The sequence below is a fragment of the Hydra viridissima genome, unplaced genomic scaffold, assembly GCF_058129835.1.
Source record: "Hydra viridissima isolate aposymbiotic clone 2 unplaced genomic scaffold, HvirCarnegie_v1 scaffold_12, whole genome shotgun sequence".
Classification (NCBI taxonomy): domain Eukaryota; kingdom Metazoa; phylum Cnidaria; class Hydrozoa; order Anthoathecata; family Hydridae; genus Hydra; species Hydra viridissima.
Window position 1 is genome coordinate 4,066,429 of NW_028324311.1, and position 22,551 is coordinate 4,088,979.

Sequence of the window (22,551 nt, forward strand, 5' to 3'; positions counted from 1 at the left end):
TTCATCGCTTAGGCTTAGGTTAGCATAATATCTTTCTTCAACTCTTTCATAAATTTTTTCTATATCATTAGTAAATTCATCTCTTTCTAGCAATTCTAACTCATCTATTTCAAGACTATTCATTTCTTCCAACGTTGGAGGCTCTGTCCTTTCATACATTGCAGTCATTCGTTCTATCATCGCACGCTGTCTGTAACTCATTTTTTTATCTTAAGATTTTTTATTTAAGTCATTTTCAAAAAATTTTTTCATCTGTACATTAGGCATAATAATAGGCTTGTCCAATAAGAAGGTAGTAGCTACCAGATTGACCGACTTGTGCATCACCGGAGTTGAGCGTGACAACAAGCCTTCTGCCTGCTGCAACGTTTAGGCATAGAGTCTGCCTCTCCAAAATTTCTGTAAAACGAAATGGTGGTGGTCGATCCGTTGGATGAAGTGGATTGATACAGCAACCCAGTCGACTTGTTGTTGAAAGAATTGACGCTTGATCCGTTCCATGAAGACAAGTAAAAATCTTCTAATCCTGATGAAGAGAAAATGCATTTGCTGTTCCCGTCATATCCTGGAAAATAGGTGTAATTGTTTGTATTGTAAGGCGTCCAAGGAGAAATGACATATCCATCTCCAGGAGGAACTGTACTTCCATCATACATTCTCACTCTGGACTCCCACCAGTTTCCAGAGGCTCCAATGATGTGCATCCTGATGTATTTCAAAAACACGCCATTTCCTTTTCCTGGGGTGTGTAACAAAATATATTCGTTTCCGTAAGTGATATTCATATATCTGAACGTCTCCGAGTGCAGTTTGTAAAACGGTAAGTACGCAGGAATAGATGGGAATGTGGTGATAAAAGGTTGAATCCAATACGTCACTAGCGAAGCTGTTTTGTTTCGTAACATAATGGCAATGCTTGTTTTAAAAGGCATGTCTAGAGTAAAATAACCTCCTAACGAAGTGCTGTTGGCAACGTTACATCCTTGCAAAGAATTAGCAAAACCTGGTCCGCCGAGAGGAGCAAAGAGCAAATCACAAGCGAGAGCAGCTTGGTCAAGTCCAATTCCTTCTGTAGTGTCTGCATAATTTCCTACGTTAATTTCTCCGTCTGTATGTATTCGAAGAAAAACGTTTCCAGGAACGCTTAATCCTCCTGTGACGGTTCCATTCAGAGCCAACCACAATCTTCTCAATACTCCAGGTCCGTCAGAGTAAGTGAATACAGTAACAGCATCTGCTAATCCAGCAGCAATGGTTTGTTGTTTTAAACCTAAAGACGTAAAGTTTGAATTAGGAACCATTCCTAAAAAGTTGGACTTTATCGACAAGGCGTCTACATAACTTTTTGTTGCTCCATCTTGCGCGTTGGTTGGATCGAGCACGTTGATCACTTTATGAGAATTTAAATCCAAGTCTGTTGTACCAACAGTCGTACCACCTGAAGCATGCGTGTCAACGTAATTTTTTGTGGCTGAATCTGAGGCTGATGTAGGTTCCGCCTAATTAATCAATTTATGAGCTGTCATGTTGATGTCGGTGTATGAAATATTATTGTAAGCAACTTTGCTGTCCACATACCCTTTTGTCGCAGCGTCTTTTAAAGCCGTCGGATCGGAAACGTTGATCAATTTGTGAGAGTTCATTTCGATGATTCCCGTGATCGTGCTTGATCCGTCTGTTTTAACACACTGACTCGAACTCACATCCACGTAATTTTTTGTAGCAGCGTCATGCAAATTAGTGGGTTCGTTCAAATTAATTGCCTTGTGAAAATTTAAATCCAAATCTGTAGTTCCCACTGCACCACCACCTGAAGCATGTGTCTACATAATTTTTAGTAGCAGCATCGTGTGCGTTAGTTGGTTCACCCAAGTTGATGATTTTATGAGAGTTGAAATCCATATCTGCAGTGATGGTGCTGTTTCCATCTGTTCTGACATAGAGATCACCTGTTACAGCTGTTGATGAGTAAGGATCATAAAAATACCTTCCCAATTCAGTTCTACCAAATTTGTCAATCATTTTATATAGACGCGACTTTTTTTTCACCAAAGTGTGTTGATAACGTCTTGAAAGTCAAGGCCTTCATCTAATTTTTTCAAGACGTAAAGACACAAGTGACCACAATAAGAAGTGTTACCAAACTGAACTCTTTCGCTGTTGTAAAAGATAGGACTTTTCAAGTAGGCTACAAGCTCTACAAGTACAGGCTGAGCATAAGAGTCAAAGCTGTATTTTTTGCCTCCGTCTTTATACCAATAGACCCAATGAAATCCATCTGTGCTAGAATCTCCCGTATTCACGATTCCACATTCTTTTTTTCTTGTATTTTTTGGCAATTCATCCCTCACAAAAACACCTCTAAAGTTTTTAATTTTGAGCTTTTTCGCAGCATCTATTAATTGAAAGTTGGTTTAGAGGTTTGTTCGGTAGTACAATTCCTTCAACGTTGATCATTTTTTAAAATTCAGAAAAATTTTAAAAATTCAAAGAATCTAATAAGTTCACATTTCATCGTCTGATTCTTTTACCTCTAAATCCAAGTCTTCGCACACCATACTGCTATGATGTAAAGGTGTATTTTTCACGATGACTGCTTCTACCAGTTTAATCTGAATAGAAATAATAGAAGCACCGATATACACCCCTTCAATTCTAAGTCCTCCAATAGCATAACATTGTTGTCTTAAAAAATCATGTCCAGAAGATTTGACTAAATTTCTATTACTACGTTCTCCTTTGATACCATTTTGTATATCAAGATCTGTTTTCTTTCTATGAAATACAGAAGTAATGAGTATTTCGTCTTTCTCATTTTTATCTATAAACATTTTAGCATAAACCACAGGAGCTAATTCAGGATGATCAGGTTTATATTTTAAAATATTCAATTCGTCTGAATTAATTTGCTTTTTTCTTCCTCCCTTTTTAAGTTTGGCTGACAATTTATCCACTTCACCTCTAATGAACAAAGTAATCTTTTCCATTGTGCTAATAAACTTTTCTTCTTGTTCTGTCTTTCCCTTTTTAGCATCAAAGCAAACAAAGGACATGGAATAACCAGTCAATTTTTGTGTTGCTGGATCTTTATTCTCGCATACACCATACGAAAATAATATAGGTGTTCGTAATACAAGTGGACCATCTCCAGTTGAATAAGAATATTTTACTGGCAATTTTTGATAGGCTACTGGTTTGGTTGCTGTGTAAATTTCTCCAACTGATAATTTACTCTCATCAAAACTTTCAATTGTAATAAAACTCATTTCTTTTCTATATACAAGAATTTTATTTAACTCAAAATCAAAAATTTTTTTTCACTGTATTATTTTTTATAATTTTTGGATCTTTGGAAATTTCTTTCTAACACCTAATCCGAATTTAGCTTTAGCTTTGATAATGGGTTCAATGATTTTTCGCTCGCTTATTTCTCTCTGAGTAGGATTTTGTATAGAATCCATTTCTTCAAGCATCATTCGATCTGCTAAATTTCTGTTTTGCTTGTCGTTAAAATACTTGTAAGCTAAATCGTGGTGATATGCTGCATTGTCTACTCTATCCACCGGTTTGCTCCACTCTTGATACATGTCTGTGGAAGTGAGTCTTTTGTCTAAATTGGTACCAGGTCCAGCAAAGTTCATACCTGGAACGTGCATTTCTCCTGGAAACTTTGCACATGGAAGTTTGATTTTGTTTGAGAGTTTGTTGATCGATTCCACCAAGTCTCCTCCGCTAAGCGCATGCGCAGAAATAAATTTGTTTTTGGTTGTTCCACAGATGACGCAAGTTCCTTTAAGCATATTTCTATTGCTTTTGCTTATAGCATGGTGCAAGTTGTTCGTTTCTGTTATTCTTTTACATTTGACGCAATACATTTTTTATATTCAACATAATAAAAAATGGAAGTGATTGATTTGTCATGGAATGTAAATAAAAGCAAAAGGAAAAACAACAAACTTTTGCCTAGAAGTATACGTGGAATCATTATTGGGAAATCAGGATGTGGTAAAACAACGCTGCTACTCAATTTACTTTTAAGACCTGGATGGTTGGATTATAACCACTTACAAGTGTTTGGAAAATCTCTTTTTCAGCCGGAATATAAAATAATAAAAAACTCGTTCGAGAAGAAATTACCAAAAGAGGTTATTCTTGATTTGTTTAACATTCAAAGCAAAATTGAACAATTAAACGTAAGTCCTGAATGTGTTATTGATGAAATTTCAAAAAAATGGAATAACACAGAGGATATGGAATGTCAATTTTTCGAAACTGCAGACGATGTGCCTGAACCAGAAGATCTTGATTCATCCAAAAACAATTTAATGATCTTTGACGATTTGCAATTGACCAAACAAAACAAATGTGAAAAATACTACATCCGAGGAAGACACTCTAACGTTGACTGCTTTTACCTCGCTCAAAACTATTTTATGCTACCTAGACAAACCATACGAGAAAACGCTAATTTTATCTGCTTGTTTCCACAAGACTCGAAAAACATAAACCACATTTACCAAGATCATGTTTCAAGCGATATGAAAATAGAAGAGTTTAAAAAGTTTTGTAAATATTGTTGGTCTCAACCTCACGGATTTGCCGTCATTGATTTATCATCGAAAAAGGATTGTGGAAAATATCGAAGCGGATTTGACAATTTTTATTTTCCCAACTCTATATAAAAAGATGAGCGGATTTTATCTCCTTGCAAAAGCAAAAAAAGAAACTCCAACCGTAAGAAACAGCGTCATCCAAACCGAGTTTGACAACCCCATCGAATTCGAACCTAATAAAAAGTATGAAATGGCTCTTGTTGGCTTTGACACTGTTCACAGTTACACCAACATCAATTCGACAAATAATGTTTTCAGATACAGTCCCAACGCCGGTTCAAACAGCTACACCATTTACATCGAAGAAGGAGCGTATGAAATTAGCAAAATTAATGATTATCTTCAGAATGAAATGAAAAAACAAGTTGGAAACTTGTATAGAGCAGATGGTGTTGTTATCGGTGCAAACCTGACCACTTTAAGATCTACGCTGAAATTTGGAAAGCCTGGATCTACAACAAAATATTGGGTGGATTTTAACGTGAATAACAGTTTAGCCACTGTTCTCGGATTTAATAAAGCAGAATATACCTATGTAGAGAAAAAAGAAGATCCAACAGATCCAAATAAAGTCACAAGTTATATTGACTATTACGAGTCTGAAGCACTTTCGAGAATAGACGATGTAACCATCATCAGAATCACAAACGATGTTATCGGATCATCTTATGATAACGGAAAAAGAACATCTGACATTTACTCTTTTCATCCTGACTCTCCTCCAGGCTGCAAAATTAGCGAAAAACCTTTCCACTTGATATACTTGCCTATCATGGTGGGTAGAATTTCAAGAATGGAAACAAGAATTGTAGATCAAAACGGTAACTTGATCGACTTTAGAGGTGAAGACATTATCCTCAGATTTCACGTTAGAGAAAGAATAACCTCTGTGCTTCAAGACCTTTTTACGAGCAGCGCAGTTCAACGATAATTTTTTTTCTTTTATTTAAAAATGAGCAACTACCTAAAAGTAAAAATAAACATTTCACAAAGTCAATCTGACAAAACAAAAAAAGCCATTCAAGAAAAGACTGATGTCAATATAAGACTATCTCATTCAGATCTAGAAGGTGAACATGTTCTAGCAGTAACAAAATCTCAACTCAATAGAATCACAAAAGCATACACTAACGGAACCGGAGTCACACTCAAACTGAGCAAAAAACAATTATCATACAACTCAACCATTGAAGGTGGATTCATCGGAGCTCTTCTACCGTTATTAGGTATGATAGGCAGCACTCTTGCTACAAAAGTAGTTCCTGCTCTAGCCACTGGATTGTTAGCAGGTGTAGGCTCTTCTGCTGGCTCTGCTATGGTTGATAAATATGCTGGAAGAGGAATCGTTTACTTGAAAAAGAATGGAAATGGAATGAAAATGACTGCCGCAGGATCAGGAATCTTTTTAAGACCTTGGGTAAAACCTACTATTGGTGAAGGACCCTTTGTTAAAAATGGAAAAGGATATCAATCTATTGGAGCTGGATTATTACTCGGTCCAAACTCACCCTTCTCAAGCATTCCCTTTTTAAATTTAATCTTGTAAATTGTACGACTATTTTATATATTTTTCACTGATATATAAAATCATAGAAAATACACTTTTACCGTTCCAATCTCTCCTATCGATGAAATCATCAACGTCTCTCCTACAAACACATCCAACACGCTTGAAAAAGAAACTATTTTTGAAACTCGATACAACTGATCAGACTGACGCACCAAATTCACCTTCAATTCATCTTCAGTTTCTTCTCCAAACTTAAAGCTCTCAGAAAATACACCGCATGTCTCCATTGAAAATATCAACACCCCTTTCTCTAAACACACTCTAAATTCAGAGGTCGGCTTTATCATCCTACACATATCTCTAAACCTCAAAGCCGAAATTCTTCTCTTTAACCAAAAAGAATAGCTCTCACTCAAATTCACGTTTTGTACGCTTTCTATCACCACCTTAATATTATACACAAACTGGTCTAAAGATCTCACGGCGATTTCCAAACTTCCCTCATTCAAAATAGACAATGTCAACTCGCAACTACTTTTCACCGTTTTAAACACCTTGCTTATATAGCTTTCAATTCCGACATACAACGGTTCCTCAAACGTAAATATGTACTCGTCAAATTGAGAAGCATTTAAATTTACTTCAAACATTAAATTTATCGTTGTTTTTGTTTTCACACAAATTCCTTCTTTACTTATCTTCAAACACACTATCTTCATATTATTGAACAAAAGATCAAACAACGCTTTCATTTCACCTGCATGCTTTGTTCTCGCTAAAAACATTTTTTAAAAAAGAAAATGTTTTTTAAATCATTGTTCTCTAATTTTGCTCATATTGAAATTTGCTTTCGTATTCTTAACAATCTTTTCATTATAATCACGAACAATCTTTTTTACTGAGTTACCACACACTAAACTTCTATTCAATGATTTTTTAATTTCAATACAATGAAATGAATTAATAACAGATTTTAATCTTTTTAAAACTTCTTCGAATGCCATCATTTGAATCATTTCTATAAACGGTATTTTAATACGCTTTGGAAGCTTTCGAACGTTTCTTTCTAATTTAAGATATCTTCTAGATTTCTCATTACAATATCTCACTTCTTCACCACTAAGAATATCAATAAGGCTAAATTCATCTATTTCATCCATTTTTTAATTCCATAAGAAATTTATTTAACTCAAAAATCAATTTTATAAATCTTAATTAACAAAGTCGCACTCAGCGCTACAAAGAATCATCTTAGAAGACGGTATTCACACCTTGGCTATTGGACACTACAAACTAAAACCTTCTTTTACATTTATGGATAAACTCTTTCACAATATGCAATGACCTTACCACAAAAGATACATTTTTATCCTAATCACTATCGCACACACACAATCTAATTAGACTTTTATACAAAAAATGGAAATATCAATGACTCACACAATCTAATTACACTTTTACATTTAATTACACAACGACATCTACAATTCCTTAAGTATAGGAAAAGTATCAATGGCTCAGAATCCGCATATCCTAGTAGTTACATACATACATACATACATACATACATACATACATACATACATACATACATACATACATACATACATACATACATACATACATACATACATACATACATACATACATACATACATACATACATACATACATACATACATACATACATACATACATACATACATACATACATACATACATACATACATACATACATACATACATACATACATACATACATACATACATACATACATACATACATACATACATACATACATACATACATACATACATACATACATACATACATACATACATACATACATACATACATACATACATACATACATACATACATACATACATACATACATACATACATACATACATACATACATACATACATACATACATACATACATACATACATACATACATACATACATACATACATACATACATACATACATACATACATACATACATACATACATACATACATGCATACATACATACATACATACATTACTAATTCGAATTACAATCACAAAATCTGTTTTTTTGCAGCTATAACAGCATTATAAATTTCAATAATTTATACGTCATGCTAATTAACCAAGTTTCGCTAATTAGCACACAAAAAATGAAAGTCTTAATCTTTTTAAATTTATTTGAAAAATACAATTTCTGCTTAGTGTCTAAATGTATTGAGTTTACATACGAAGTTTACAAGTATTGATAAAGTTTAGGAAAATTATTTGCCTAAAATGGAAATGTTTACTGGTCAAAAAAAAAAAAAATTGATTTAATAATTTAAATGACGTAAACATAAACGTATGATTAACAACCAACAAAAAACTAATTAATGTAAGTAAATATTAATTTCTAGAAAGATGCCTTGTTTTGAATAAACGCCAATAACACCGTGAGTAAGGTGAATATATATCAGAAAATTTTGATTTAATTGGTTTGCGCATAATTTCTTTTAAAACTTATTTAATAAGAAAAATTGAGTTTTTCTATAGGCATTTTTTGGTGAGAAGTTGTGAGTTGAGTTTGATGTAGGTCAGATGGTTTTCCCTGTATTCTTTACCGTTGATGCTCATCATATTTATTCCAACAACAACAACTTTTTTATTCTACCAACTGCTCTTTGAGATGATGTCTCATTTACTGAGATATCATCTCAAAGAGCAGTTGGTAGAATAAAAAAGTTGTTGTTGTTGGAATAAATATGATGAGCGTCAACGGTAAAGAATACAGGGAAAACCATCTGACCTACATCAAACCACTTTTGACCACTTTTGCCCCTTCAAAAGCTTCACATCAATTTTTTACAGAGGACGGCTCTTAATATGCTATTCGGAAAAACGTCTTGCAAAGCGCAAACCTTACCTCTTTTGAGTTTTTCGAATAGAAGCCTACCCAATTATTAATAATTAAAACAAATTCCTACCCAATTACGATCATCTTTCTGAACAAAGTTTGCTTGTTTCGTAGCAAATAAATTGGTGAAAATACGGACAAGATTTGTTAATGCCAAAGAGCTTGTGAGAACCTACCCTGCTATTTTCCATACTTTAAATAAGGTATATCTTGATGTCATTGGCTTGTGTTAAAGCATATATGGAAGGCTGAAGAAAATCTCCATACAAAAAGTGTGTTGATGAAGTTACATTGTTTCTCGGTTTTAATTAGTAGTGTTTATAAAAAATGACCTTAAAATTTTAGGGTTCAGTCTCCAATTTCAGAAGTTCGAAGAAAACTAGTTTTTAGTTTTAATATGTAATTCCTTTAAAAATGATTTTTTTTTTAAACAATTTTTCATAGTAAAAGTTATGTTAAATGTAAGTTATTGCATCAAAAACTAATTTCGACTATTTTAGGTTAGGGAGCCTCAAAAAAGCAAACTTTTTATGATGCTTTTGGGGTAGACCGCAAAAGTTGTCTCTATACAGAAGTAACTTCTGTTAAAAACTTAAACACCCTAGAATAATATCTTCTGTTCTAGCTGGGGACTTGATATTTCAAAAACTTTGCAAAGTTGTCATGTTCTTATGCTGTTTTTGAAATACTTTTTAAGCGTCTCAGCACTTTGCGGTAGTGTGCAAACGTTGCATCTATAAATGGTTAATTGTTGTGCAAAATTTGACGCCGCACCGACAATTTGCTCTGTTCTGGCAAAGAAGTTACCCCAAAAATTGACAAATCAACTGTTTTTTCTATATTTAACCAAAATATATAAAACATAAATTTGAACTGTTATATACTTGCGTAGTATTATAAGAATTAAAAAATAAATATTTAAAATTAGGAGGACAAAGTTGGGTGCAGAGGTGGGCAACCATTACTTTTTTTTTTTTTTTGAGTCCGATATCCGATAGTCCGATAGTTTGAGTTTCTAATCTGATATCGATGAACCGATAGTTTTCCTAATTAGCCGGTCTTATTATCGATATTCCAATATGTTCGATTGCTTAAAAAATTTTAATGCTTTATTTGATTTTTTTACCCATTTTGAAAAAAATATTTGCAAAAATTTTCAAAATTGAAAGAATGACTTTAGATTTATGAGTGTAATACCTTACATACAAAGTTTAATAAACACAATGCAAAAAAAAATAGGCAAAAGTTGAGTTAATTTAACATAAAAAGTACAAAAGCTATGATATCAATTGTCCGCCTTCCTCATCTGGGCCATCCACATCTCATCCAACAGATGGAGATTTCCTTTAAGGAACACTAGCTTCTCAAAGTTATCTGCCGACAAGGAGGAACTTTTTGGCCTCAAAATGTCTAATCCCCTACTAAAGAACCTCTCTACGGCCGCAGAAGAGGGCAAAGTGGTATTATATTTTATCAACATATCTAATCAGACGCTTCTATGGAGCAGCGGGAACTGGTCAAATGAGACGTGAGTCTTAATTGAACTGCCATAAAATTTTTTTATGGCAGTTCAATTAAAACCTCGCTATGCTATTAGCACAGACACAGACTGACATTATGTCCCATTTTTGCCAGGAGATTTCTGTTTATGTATTAATTGATTTACCCATTTTTTCGTAAATATTCGAGGTTTGTCCCACCGAATCTTTTTAATTCGAAAACCTCCATAAATCGATTGTTGCACAAAAAAAACTGAAAAAGGCGCAAAGAGAATATGGCATAATGCTGCGGAACAAATACATACATTCAAATGTCGTCGTGACAATTTTTGAATTAGAACTTTTTCAAAAAAAATTATTTATTTCTTATATAAATATTAGGAAGACGGAAATACAGTATTTAAACGGTCCGATAGTCGATCTCAGCTAGTTACTTTTTTAGTCCGATAGTCCGAAACTTTTTGCTTAGTTCTGTGAATTGGCATTGGTTCTTTGAGCATTTTTTTAAAATCTTCTGTAGTCATATTATTAAGTATTGGTGGTGGATTAACTTTGCTGGACGACCAGTCAATTAGATCAATGTAGTCGTTCGTTTTGAAGTTTATTTTTGGAATATAGAACTTTCTAAGCCCAACGTTTCTAACCATCTCATTTGATTCTCGTGCTTTTATGACTCTTCAAATGCTGAGGGCTCGTATATCAGTTAGCATTGCGAGCAAAATGTTTTCTAGAGATGCAAAGTAAGCATTCCGAGAAGTTACTGGGTAAATGACGTTAAGGTTAGCTTGATCCAAGTATCTGGAGCATTGAATAAAATGATATAGATGCTGCGCTCCATCCTTAACTGAATGACGAATTTCGATGCGGAACCAAGATGGTACATACACCATCAGAAAAAACTCTACTATGGTACGTAAGATATCTGATGGTTCTATGGCGGGATAACGGGTAGTTACTAAAAATCCGGACAAACTTTCATGGGCAATTACTCCCATAGTTTTTACGGTAAAGATTAAATAAAACTATCATTAAAAAGAGTTTTTAGCTATTTATTTATTTTAATTAAGTTTGTCTTCAACCAGTCTGTTTCTTCGGATTCGGCCAACTCTAACACGAGTTGACCCAAAAAGTGAAAATACAAGGTTAAGGTCAATTTTTTTCAGGCAAAGCTTTATTCTGGTTTGTAGTTGCTTCACGTCTTTTGCTTGCGAGTTACTCTCATACACTTTGCTTTTCAAAATAGCCCAAAAGTCTTCTATTGGACGACACTCCGGTACGGCTGGCGGATTGTCAACTTTTTTGATAAAATTTATGGTATGAGTCTCATAGCAATTGGTCACGGTTTTGGCATAATACGAAGACGCCAGGTCTGGCTAAAATATATAATTACCATCGGCATGATGAGCGTTGATGAACGGCACTAATCTTCTCTTTATACAATTAATTTTATAGATGGCTTTATTGACTGCAAGGCCACTTGGGACAAAAAATGGCTTTGAAATACCTTTGTCAGAAGCGGCCAGCCAGACAAGCACCTTGGGTTCGAACTTGCGCTTTTTGCGATATTTAAAACTTGGTGGAGTCTTGTCTCTGTTGCTATAGTATTAGGTGCTGTTTCCATTAATTGTTGAGTGTGATAGCGTAAAGTAAGGCTCGTCGTCAAGGATGACCGATTTTCCTTTAAAATCACGATAAAGACTATCAATGCTGGTTTTGATTCGCTCATTCTGGTTCTCTTGTCGATGAGGTATACCCTGTTTTTTATAACTTTTGATGTCAGTGTACTTGGCAAGAGTTTTAATGATATGTGAATGACTGCATCCATATTTTCGACCAGCTTGCCTCGTCGAAACTCGGTCACTGTGATCAAATATGGTTTTCAGGCGCTTGATACCCTTTGGGATCATGATTTTGGCCACACGACCACTTCCTTGCACTCTTTTGTACCCAGAATCATTCTCAACACGTTTGATTATATCATAGATAGTGCTTCTTGGAATTTTTTCAGCATTGAAGTAAGCTACTGTGAACTTTTTACCTTGCAATTTATTATTCAAATAGATCTTGTAAATCCGTGTTCTTACCTCTTCTTGCTTGGCCATCATTATTTTCTTAATTATTATTAACTATCTAAAAACAAGTAAATTAACTTACAGAGAACTAAATAAACTTTAAAATGGATATGAGCATGAAAAAATTTAGCTTGTGGCATTTAAAATTCAGTTCAAGTTAGTCCGGATTTTTAGTAACCACCCGTTAAAACCTTACCGCGAACTGAAGACATAAAAAATGCACAAAATAATTTGGCACAATTACTTTTTATAGCATTATGCAAGTTTTCCGCTCTATTCCAATTTCAAGTTCAAAAAAAGTTGTTTTTCGATACACCCTAAGCCACAACTAAACCACTGCTCTAAAACATAACTGAATAGCGTTTACGGCAATTTTTTTGAAGCAAGTTTTAACCCTTTCATGCACCAATTATTTTTCTGTAACTAACATAACTCATAAAAAATCATCTACAAAATGACTGGTACTATGAAATGTTAAATTAGACTTTTTCTACAGCCTTTTTCAACTATCATTTATAAAATAATATTGTTTTCAATCGGTTAGAATGCACCATTTGAATTGGGGAAGCTTAGCCTAATTTGTTGTTATACAACAACCCAGCGCATGAAAGGGTTAATAAACGAACGCTCATGAGAAAATAATAAAACTTATTATAATGAAGTTTTACATCTGAAGTTTAAATATTGATAAATATATAAGTTTTAAATATTGATAAATATATAAGTTTTAAATATTGATAAATATTTAAGTTTTAAATATTGATAAATATTTAAGTTTTAAATATTGATAAATATTTAAGTTTTAAATATTGATAAATATATAAGTTTTAAATATGGATAAATATTTAAGTTTTAAATATTGATAAATATATAAGTTTTAAATATTGATAAATATATAAGTTTTAAATATTGATAAATATATAAGTTTTAAATATTGATAAATATATAAGTTTTAAATATTGATAAGTATTTAAGCTTTAAATATTGATAAATATATAAGTTTTAAATATTGATAAATATTTAAGTTTTAAATATTGATAAATATATAAGTTTTAAATATTGATAAATATATAAGTTTTAAATATTGATAAATATATAAGTTTTAAATATTGATAAATATATAAGTTTTAAATATTGATAAATATTTAAGTTTTAAATAAAAAATCTGTTTTTTTGTTTAACATAAGATTTTCTTCGCAAAAATATTTACATAAATTTCAAAAAATATATATATAAATATATATTTTTTGGTTAATAAAACATATTCTTACAATAACTTTTATGTTGCCTTTTCTTTTTTTTCGTTTTTTAGAATAAATATGATAAAATAAGGTACAAGTTCTCAATAAGACTAAGTATAATTTTTGTTTTTGATTTGTTTAAATTTATTTTGTTAAATAGCAGTGAAGAAAAAGTTTTACATCTAAGTTTTAAATTTAGAACAAACAAACATAGTTATTATATAGATCTAAAATGATAATTGCTAACCAACTTACAACTGTTTGGAGCTGCCAACATAGTAATTTATTAATTGCTTGTGCAGAAATCTCAAATTTCAAAAAATAGTTAGAATAATAGCAAGTGTAACAGTATATAATTTTGATAAAAAAGTATAGTAGATGATTTAAATATTCCTTTATTCAAAACTTTATTATATAATAAATTAGGAAAAAAAATTTTAAGGTCCTTTTACATGCATTTATATCTTAAACTAGAAGGGATTATTCCTAAACTTTAAGGGATAATTATTAACATGTAAAGTTATGAACATACATAATGTATATATTATTCTTAGTATTTAAAGCTATGTATCATAAGTTCATATCTTTAAATACTAAGAATAAAGTATACATTATGTATGTTATCATTTTTTGATAACATACATAATGTTTATTTTATTCTTAGTATTATGTTTAGTAACAATTAATGTGTTGTATTCAACTACAAAGGATGATATGTATTCGCAGGAGCATTAAGAAAAAATGGTCCAACCAAAGATGCATTCGAAAGTAACATCCGAAAAGTCCTTGTTCACTATTTGGCAGGAGCTACTGATCGTAACGGTGGCAGAAAACAAAGAGCCATAAGAAAGTCTGCTGAGATAAATAGCTTTGAACATTGTTAAATACCAATCGTTAGTAGTATGATTGCTATAATTGCAACCTGGCATAAATTATGTACACGGATTGATTTTACATTTTAGTTCTAAATGTTTCTTAAAGGGATTTTGATGGTGACACATTATTTATCAATAATAATTTAAAAAATTGTAAAATAGTTCGTCCCTTATAAAACATTTCTGAAGAAATTTAAATGTATATAAATCAAATCTTTTTGATTTTTTCATGTAATAATTTATATTACATACTATAACTGTATCATATTTGTATCATATATATTATATAAATAATTTACATTATACATATTATAATAATTAAGTCAAAATTAGTTTATTTTTATTAACGAATTCTTCTTTATAAAATTTATAAATAGCATTTGTTCATCGAATTTGGTTTTATTTTGATGAACCAAAGCAACTTATATTCATTTTGTTTTAAATTTATAAAACGAAAAGAGTGATTCAACTTAATCGTATTTTCTCTATTCTATTAGTAAGGAACATTTAAATGACAGGCTTTAATAATTTAATTAAAATAAACTAGAAATCTAAAACTTTGTTTTCATATTTGAGTGGTATGTACATGCAATATATAAAACTGATGAAGAGGCACGTAAAAACAAAAAAAATTCTTTATTCAAGATGGCGAATATTAGGGATTTGTCATATAATTTTGTACTTTCAACTTCAGATTAAAGCACTTTTCATTGATTTTGAGACATATTTTTAAACGATTCTTAATCAGCATAAAATTCTCTATCAGAATCAATCATAAAATTAGGGGGGGGGGGGGGGAGGGAGAAAGTCGAGTAGCGCCGAATATTTTATTAAACGATTAAAACCTTTAAATAGTTATAAGTAATTTTTTCACTGCATTTTTCCTGTTATAGACATACCAAGAAGGCAATAATTATATATCATAGAAGTCCCAATAAAAAAATTTTTTCTAAGGCATAACAAAGACAGGCACAGTGATTTTAAAGTAGAGAAATTACTGTCATGTTAAAAACTTTCATCCCATTAAATCAAAGTTATCCTTTATTGTAATTGTTGCCTGTCTGTGTTGACCCTATATATAATACCGTTTCCACACTTAGTGTATTGTATCTAATATGCTTTTAACATTTTTATCCAAAGGGATAGAAAAAAGATGCCTAAGCAGTTTGAGTGTCATTAAGTTTGTCACAAAAAATTTCTTTTGGCAGACTGGATTAGACAATGCAAAGATGTTTTAACGAGAAGATTTGGTGGCAAGTTTACAGACGGCTCAAAAACAACAAAGGTTACCAATCTTGAAAAAACCCAGACTTTTCATTCTGAAGCAGTTGCAAATGGACTCCCCATTCCAAATATCTACTATCTAAGAAGTGTATTACTTTCTTACATTTCCAAAAGTATTTTAAACCTAGTTTAAAAACTAGATTACCAAATTTTATTCAGATTAGATGTTAGCTTGGTTTGTCAGAAGCAGGATCCATTATGACCAGACAAAATGTATAGGTTTTAAAATGCTTATTATAAGCCTTTAAAAGGAAGCCTTCTTCACTTCTTCTACTCTATAAATAACAATAAATAACTTTAAAAAGTATCAAAAGATATCCTAAAAAATTGTTATAGCAAACTAAAATTGAATAATTCAATTCCATTTATTAAATTTTTTTTAGCAGAGATTAAAGTATTAATCAAGCTTGCTCTGAGCAATCTAAAATTTATTTGTTGTCTCCTGAAAGGTGACAACAGCAATATTTTTAATAAAGTAAAATTATAAAGGATAACCGCTGACTTTCTCTCTCTCTCTCTCCTGCAAACTTACACTAAATGATTAAAATGAGAATTAATCATTTTAGTTATTTAGTGTAAGTTTGTAGGAGAGAGAGAGAGAGAGAGAGAGAGAGAGAGAGAGAGAGAGAGAGAGTCAGTAATTATCCTTGATAATTTTACTTTATAAAAAATATTGCTTTATTATCATCACCTGTCTATGTTGACACTTAGATGCCATTTACACATTTTGTGAGTTGGCAAATTTGTGTCATTCTTATTAAAACAAAAATTTCCAGGCATCAGTTTTAGTTACCTGACAATATTTTAATATAGTAAAAGTGACCTATTGCTCAAGGTGTAAATGGTGCCTAATATAGATGGTGCAAGATACTGCAATAATCCAATATAGTATAGAATGTCATCAATGTTGTAAAATGTTAGAAATTTAAAATGTATTATTTAACTATGTAGGACTTCTGGGACAACATTAAACAAGCGACTACAAAGAAGGTGGCAGATTTTAACAAAAGTGGTGTGGGGAGTGTCACTGGATGAGATTGCTTTTGACATTAAACTCAAATAGTTCAATAGAATGTAGTACAACTATTCTATAAATAAATTCTGAGTTTTTATAATCAAATTCAGTGTGTTCTACTGCAATACAAAAGAAATCTAAATAAAAGTATTTGTAATTGGCATAGCAGTTTCTTTCATTATTAGCGACACTAACCTTGATATCTCTTTTTTTGTAAATAACATTTAATGATTAACTTGGTGTTTGATATTTGTGGAGAAGTTTATGTGAAAATAGAGTATGGTCTGAAAAAACTAAGAAATTTATTCGTGCCACTCATGTAGTTTAAGGCCAGTCTCCGTAAATTTCGGGTTTGTTTCGTTTATCTGAGGGTGACGTAAAATTGTGCCGTTCAGATCCCGCGGGATTTTTCTAATCGTTTATAATAAAGCGGTGACTAAAAAAGTCCGACAGGAAAGTTTTCTAATTTTTTGAGTATATATCATGAGTTCATAACATGTTATGAATTAGTATATAATATAATGATTTATAACAAACCACATTATTTATTATTCAAATCTTGAATACTTATTATTTGCAATAGATTTTTTAAATTAGATGTAAATTGTGTCAGTGTATTTTACAAAATTAGTGCGCAATGTTTAGAACAGAACATAGAAAATAGAAAGTGCTCAATGTTCTTAAAGAACAAGAAAATAGAAAAACTTCTTGACGATTCTGAAAAAAGAGAAACTGGCAGCGTGTGTGTGTATATATATATATATATATATATATATATATATATATATATATATATATATATATATATATATATATATATATATATATATATATATATATATATATATATATATATATATATATATATATATATAATATAATATAATATAATATAATATAATATAAACTTTATAAAAAACTGTATAAAATACTGTATACTTAAACTAAATTATTCATCATTGTTTTTAATAACTCAATTAATTCTTTTTACAAAAGCTGTATCTTAGTTTCTATTTTGCTTTTATATTTTGTTTCATATCAAAAGTTTTTAGTGATTCTTAAGAATGTTAAACAGAGAGAAACAATTCATTTAAAACAAAAAAAATTGATTGTGAGCTTAAAAATTGTAGAACTTTAATAAAAATTATTAGAAGAAAGAATACAAACAAAACAAAAATAAACTTAAATATGAAAAAATATATTATATAAAGGAATTTAATTATTAATATATGTACAGATAAAGATCTAGCTACATTATCTATTATCTAGATAATATCTAAACAAGCAAAAAATTAATAAATCAATTGACTGGATGATTATTGTTAAAACAAAATGAATAAAAAATTATGATAAATTAAATAATGATAATCAATACAAATCAAATCCTATTTAACAAAAATTTATTACTAGAATTTAAACTATTATTCCAATAATATCAAAAAGGATGTTTTCAAAACCAAACGCAAAGGTTTTTCCAATTCGTTTTGATGTATATAAACATTCAACAATTACCATAATCTTTAAACTTATCTAGCTGCTTTTAACAAATTTATGTAAATTACTTGTTAATTCAACTTATGTCCATGCATTTGTTGTCATTGATTTATAATGTATTTCGAATAATAATAATTTTACTAAAAAAGAATTTAATAAATCCATTTCTATTTCTTCCAAACAAATCGGTTAAATTCATTTTGTCAACAGTCTACTAAAGACTACTGCTGATTTTATTAATTCATTTATTTTTAATCTAAATCTTTTTCTTTCTCGCAATATTTTCATTCTTGTTAAATAAACATTTTCTTTTTCTTCATTTTCTCCAGTTTTATTTATCTTTACTATACAAATTAAACATGCTATCAGTCAAATTTCAATGTGTTGTATTTAAGCAGGATCCATCCTCCTATAGTAACATAAATCACATTTCTATATAATTATAAAATATACTTGAAAATAATTTTTTTTTAGTTATATAGTAAGCATTGTAAAATAGTAATTGATTTCTTTGACCAAGAAGTTAACTACATTAAAAAATAAAAAAAATCATGAAAAGTACTCAAAAGAGACTATGCTGTCAAAATATATTTGGAAACTAAAAGAAAAAAATATTAACTTAAAATTAAACTGGTCTATTCTAAAAACTGCGCCTACCTATAATAACATATCTCAAAAATGTATATTTTGTTAACAAAAAAAGTTTGAAATTATTACTTATTTAGATCAAGAAAATTTACTAAATAAAAAAAAACTGAACTTATTTCTAAATGCTTATTTTCATAAAATAAGTATCTTTTAAAAAATTATTAAATCAAATGACAAAACTTATTAACCAAATTTATTTAATTATATATATATATATATATATATATATATATATATATATATATATATATATATATATATATATATATATATATATATAGGCGCTACTGCAGTTTCTCCCCCCCCCCCCCTCTCCATCTTTTTATTTATGCCAAGAATTTTATTTAAGTCATTTTCAATTTTTTTTTCATCTGTACATTAAGCGTAATAATAGACTTGTCCGAGAAGAAGGTAAAAGCTTCCGGATTGACCGACTTGAGCATCACCAGAGTTGAGCGTGACAACGAGTCTTCTACCAGCTGCGACAGTAGGCATAGAATCTGCTTCTCCGAAATTTCTGTAAAAAGAAATGGTGGTGGTCGATCCGATGGAGGTGTTGGATTGATATAGTAACCCAGTCGATTTGTTGTTGAATGAAGTCACATTTGATCCGTTCCATGAGGATAAGTAAAAATCTTCCAGTCCAGAGGAGGAAAAGAAGCATGTGCTGTCACCGTCATATCCTGGAAAATACGTGTAATTGTTGGTGTTGTACGGTGTCCAAGGAGTGAGAACAGTGCCGTTACCTGGAGGTAAATTCCCATCGTACATTCGGACTCTAGATTCCCACCAGTTTCCAGAGGCGCCAATGATGTGCATCCTGATGTATTTCAACGACACACCATTTCCTTTTCCGTTGGTGTTCATCAAAACGTATTCGCTGCCGTAAGTGGTATTCAAATATCGAAACGTTCTGCAGTACAGTTTGTAAAGAGGAATGCTAGCAGGAATAGAAGCAAGAGTGGAAATGAACGGTTGAATCCAGTAAGTGATGGCAGTAGCATTTCTGTTCACCAGTTGAATGGAGATGTCGTTTCTGAAAGGCATGTCCAACGTGAAATATCCTCCCAAGGAAGTGGTGTTAAACATGTTGCATCCCTGCAAAGAGTTGGCGTAAAAAGCTCCTCCCAATGGTGAAAAAAGCAAATCGGTAGCAAGTCCTGTTTGATCCACTCCGGTTCCTTCCGTGGTTTCTGCATAATTCCCCACATTGATTTCTCCGTCAGTGAAGATTCGAATAAAAACTAGTCCAGGGACGTTTGTTTCAGATGTGCTGTATAAAGCCAGCCACAGTCTTCTCAGTACACCGGATTTTCCAGAAAACGCAAACACTGGTGAAGTGGTTAACGCCGCAACCGCCTGAGACTTGAACCCCAAACTGGTAAAGCTAGAGCTTGGAACGACACTGGTCAAACTCGATTTTTGCAACAGCAAGTCTACATAATTCTTTGTTGCTCCGTCTTGCGCGTTGGTTGGATCAAGCACGTTGATCAATTTGTGCGAATTCAAATCCAAATCTGCAGTTCCCACAGTTGTTCCACCTGAAGCATGTGTGTCTACGTAATTTTTAGTGGCTGAATCTGAAGCTGATGTGGGTTCAGCTAAATTAGTCAGTTTATGAGACGTCATGTTAATGTCTACATAAGAAATAGTATTGTAAGCGACTTTGGTGTCTACATACCCTTTTGTCGCTGCGTCTTTTAAATTGGTTGGATCAGTTACATTGATCAACTTGTGAGAGTTCATGTCAATGATTCCCGTGATCGTACTAGATCCGTCTGTTTTAACACACAGGCTTGAACTCACATCGACATAATTTTTTGTGGCGGCGTCATGTAAATTGGTCGGTTCGTTCAAATTGATTGCCTTGTGAAAGTTCAAATCCAAATCTGCAGTTCCAACTACAGTTCCAGTACCACCTGAAGCATGCATGTCCACGTAATATTTTGTGGCGGCGTCGTGTGCGTTGGTAGGTTCACCCAAGTTGATGATTTTATGAGAGTTGTAATCCAAATCTGCAGTGATGGTGCTCGATCCGTCCGTTTTAATATAAACGTTGCTGGTTGAGTCTGATGCAAGATTATCAAAATAAACACTGAATTCGCTTCTGTTGAATTTGTCAATCATTTTTTAATAAGGTAAAATTTTTTTTAAATCCTTCAGATCACCAAAGGGTGTTAACAACGTCTTGAAAGCTGTCTCCCTCTTCGCATTTTTTCAAGACGTAAAGACACAAGTGACCGCAATAAGAAGTGTTTCCAAATTGAACCCTTTCACTGTTGTAAAAGACAGGACTTTTCAAATAGTCAACGAGCTCGACGAGAGGGGGTTGAGCGTAAGAGTCAAAGCTGAATTTTTTGTCACCGTCTTTGAACCAACACACCCAATGAAACCCATCTGTGCTCGAATCCCCCGTGTTGACAATAACACATTCTTTTTTTCTCGGTTTTTTTGGCAACGCGTCTCTGACAAAAACTCCTCGAAAGTTTTTTATTTTTAGTTTTTTTGCTGCTTCCATCAACTGAATAGTGGATAAAGCCTCGTTTGGTAAAACAATTCCCTCCACATTTATTTTTTTGTTTCTCATTTTTTTTATTTTGTTATTTTTTTTAAATTTGTTTCTCCTCGCCTTTATCACTTACCTTTTTTAATTTGTAGTGACCATAAGCCAACGTGTGTATTCCATCTTCCAAAATGACTCTTTTGTCGTCGTTAGAGCTGAGTGCGACTTTGTTGATTTCTTCGGTGTAGACATCGTGATGATGAGATCGTATGACATTCATGGTTGCATGTTTTTCTTTCTTTTTCATTAAGCATTCTTTATAATCTTGATGAGTGATGTGCTTTTCAACCACACATTTCTGAATTCCTTTGCATTTTTTATGTTCTTGATCATCTATTTCTTCAGGGATGTAGTAAGAGTAGAGTTTGGGCCGAAGACCAACAAATTCAACAATGATCTTACCACCAGCATCATCTTTAAACATTCCAAGAACCTTACCGTTTTCTCCAATGTAGAATCCAAAAAATTCAACGGCTTTATGATTTTTATGAAAGTTGCTCGTGTCAAATTTAGCTTTAACATCGTTATTAATGTCTTTGTAAAAGTCTTCCGTTTCTATTTCATAAAAGAGCGAGTCAGTATCAGTCATGAGTAATTTCAGCTTATCCCCGTATTTAGGTTTCATGTAGTCGTAGTGATGTTCATACATGAGTGTTTTGCTGATGTCTAGGATGCTCATTCCCAAGAAAACAGGTTTGTCGTAAAAAACAAATGTCTTTTCCATGTGAACCCCGATTAAGTTTTCATCAAAAATGGTGTTTCGTTTATATTTAATTTTTTTAGATAATTTTATAGCTTCTTTTCTCGTGGTAATGAGTCTAACATCA

At 31.8% G+C, this 22,551-nt stretch overlaps 2 protein-coding genes and 1 pseudogene across 2 annotated transcripts in view; 1 reads left to right on the forward strand and 2 right to left on the reverse strand.

Annotated features, from left to right (window-relative positions):
- The window catches only part of LOC149880836 (uncharacterized), a 331,517-nt pseudogene that overhangs the window by 272,708 nt on the left and 36,258 nt on the right, over window positions 1–22,551 (reverse strand).
- Window positions 1–22,551, reverse strand: part of LOC145193862 (type-1 angiotensin II receptor B-like) — a 67,749-nt gene that overhangs the window by 20,826 nt on the left and 24,372 nt on the right. The window lies entirely within an intron of this gene.
- Window positions 3,900–5,696, forward strand: LOC149880856 (uncharacterized). Its single transcript, XM_090069530.1, has one exon. The coding sequence runs from the start codon at window positions 3,900–3,902 to the stop codon at window positions 4,680–4,682; it is 783 nt and encodes a 260-aa protein (XP_089925656.1). The 3' UTR covers window positions 4,683–5,696.

Excerpts from the sequence above, each read along its gene's own strand:
- LOC149880856 (XM_090069530.1), top strand. The coding sequence starts at position 3,900 with ATGGAAGTGATTGATTTGTCATGGAATGTAAATAAAAGCAAAAGGAAA.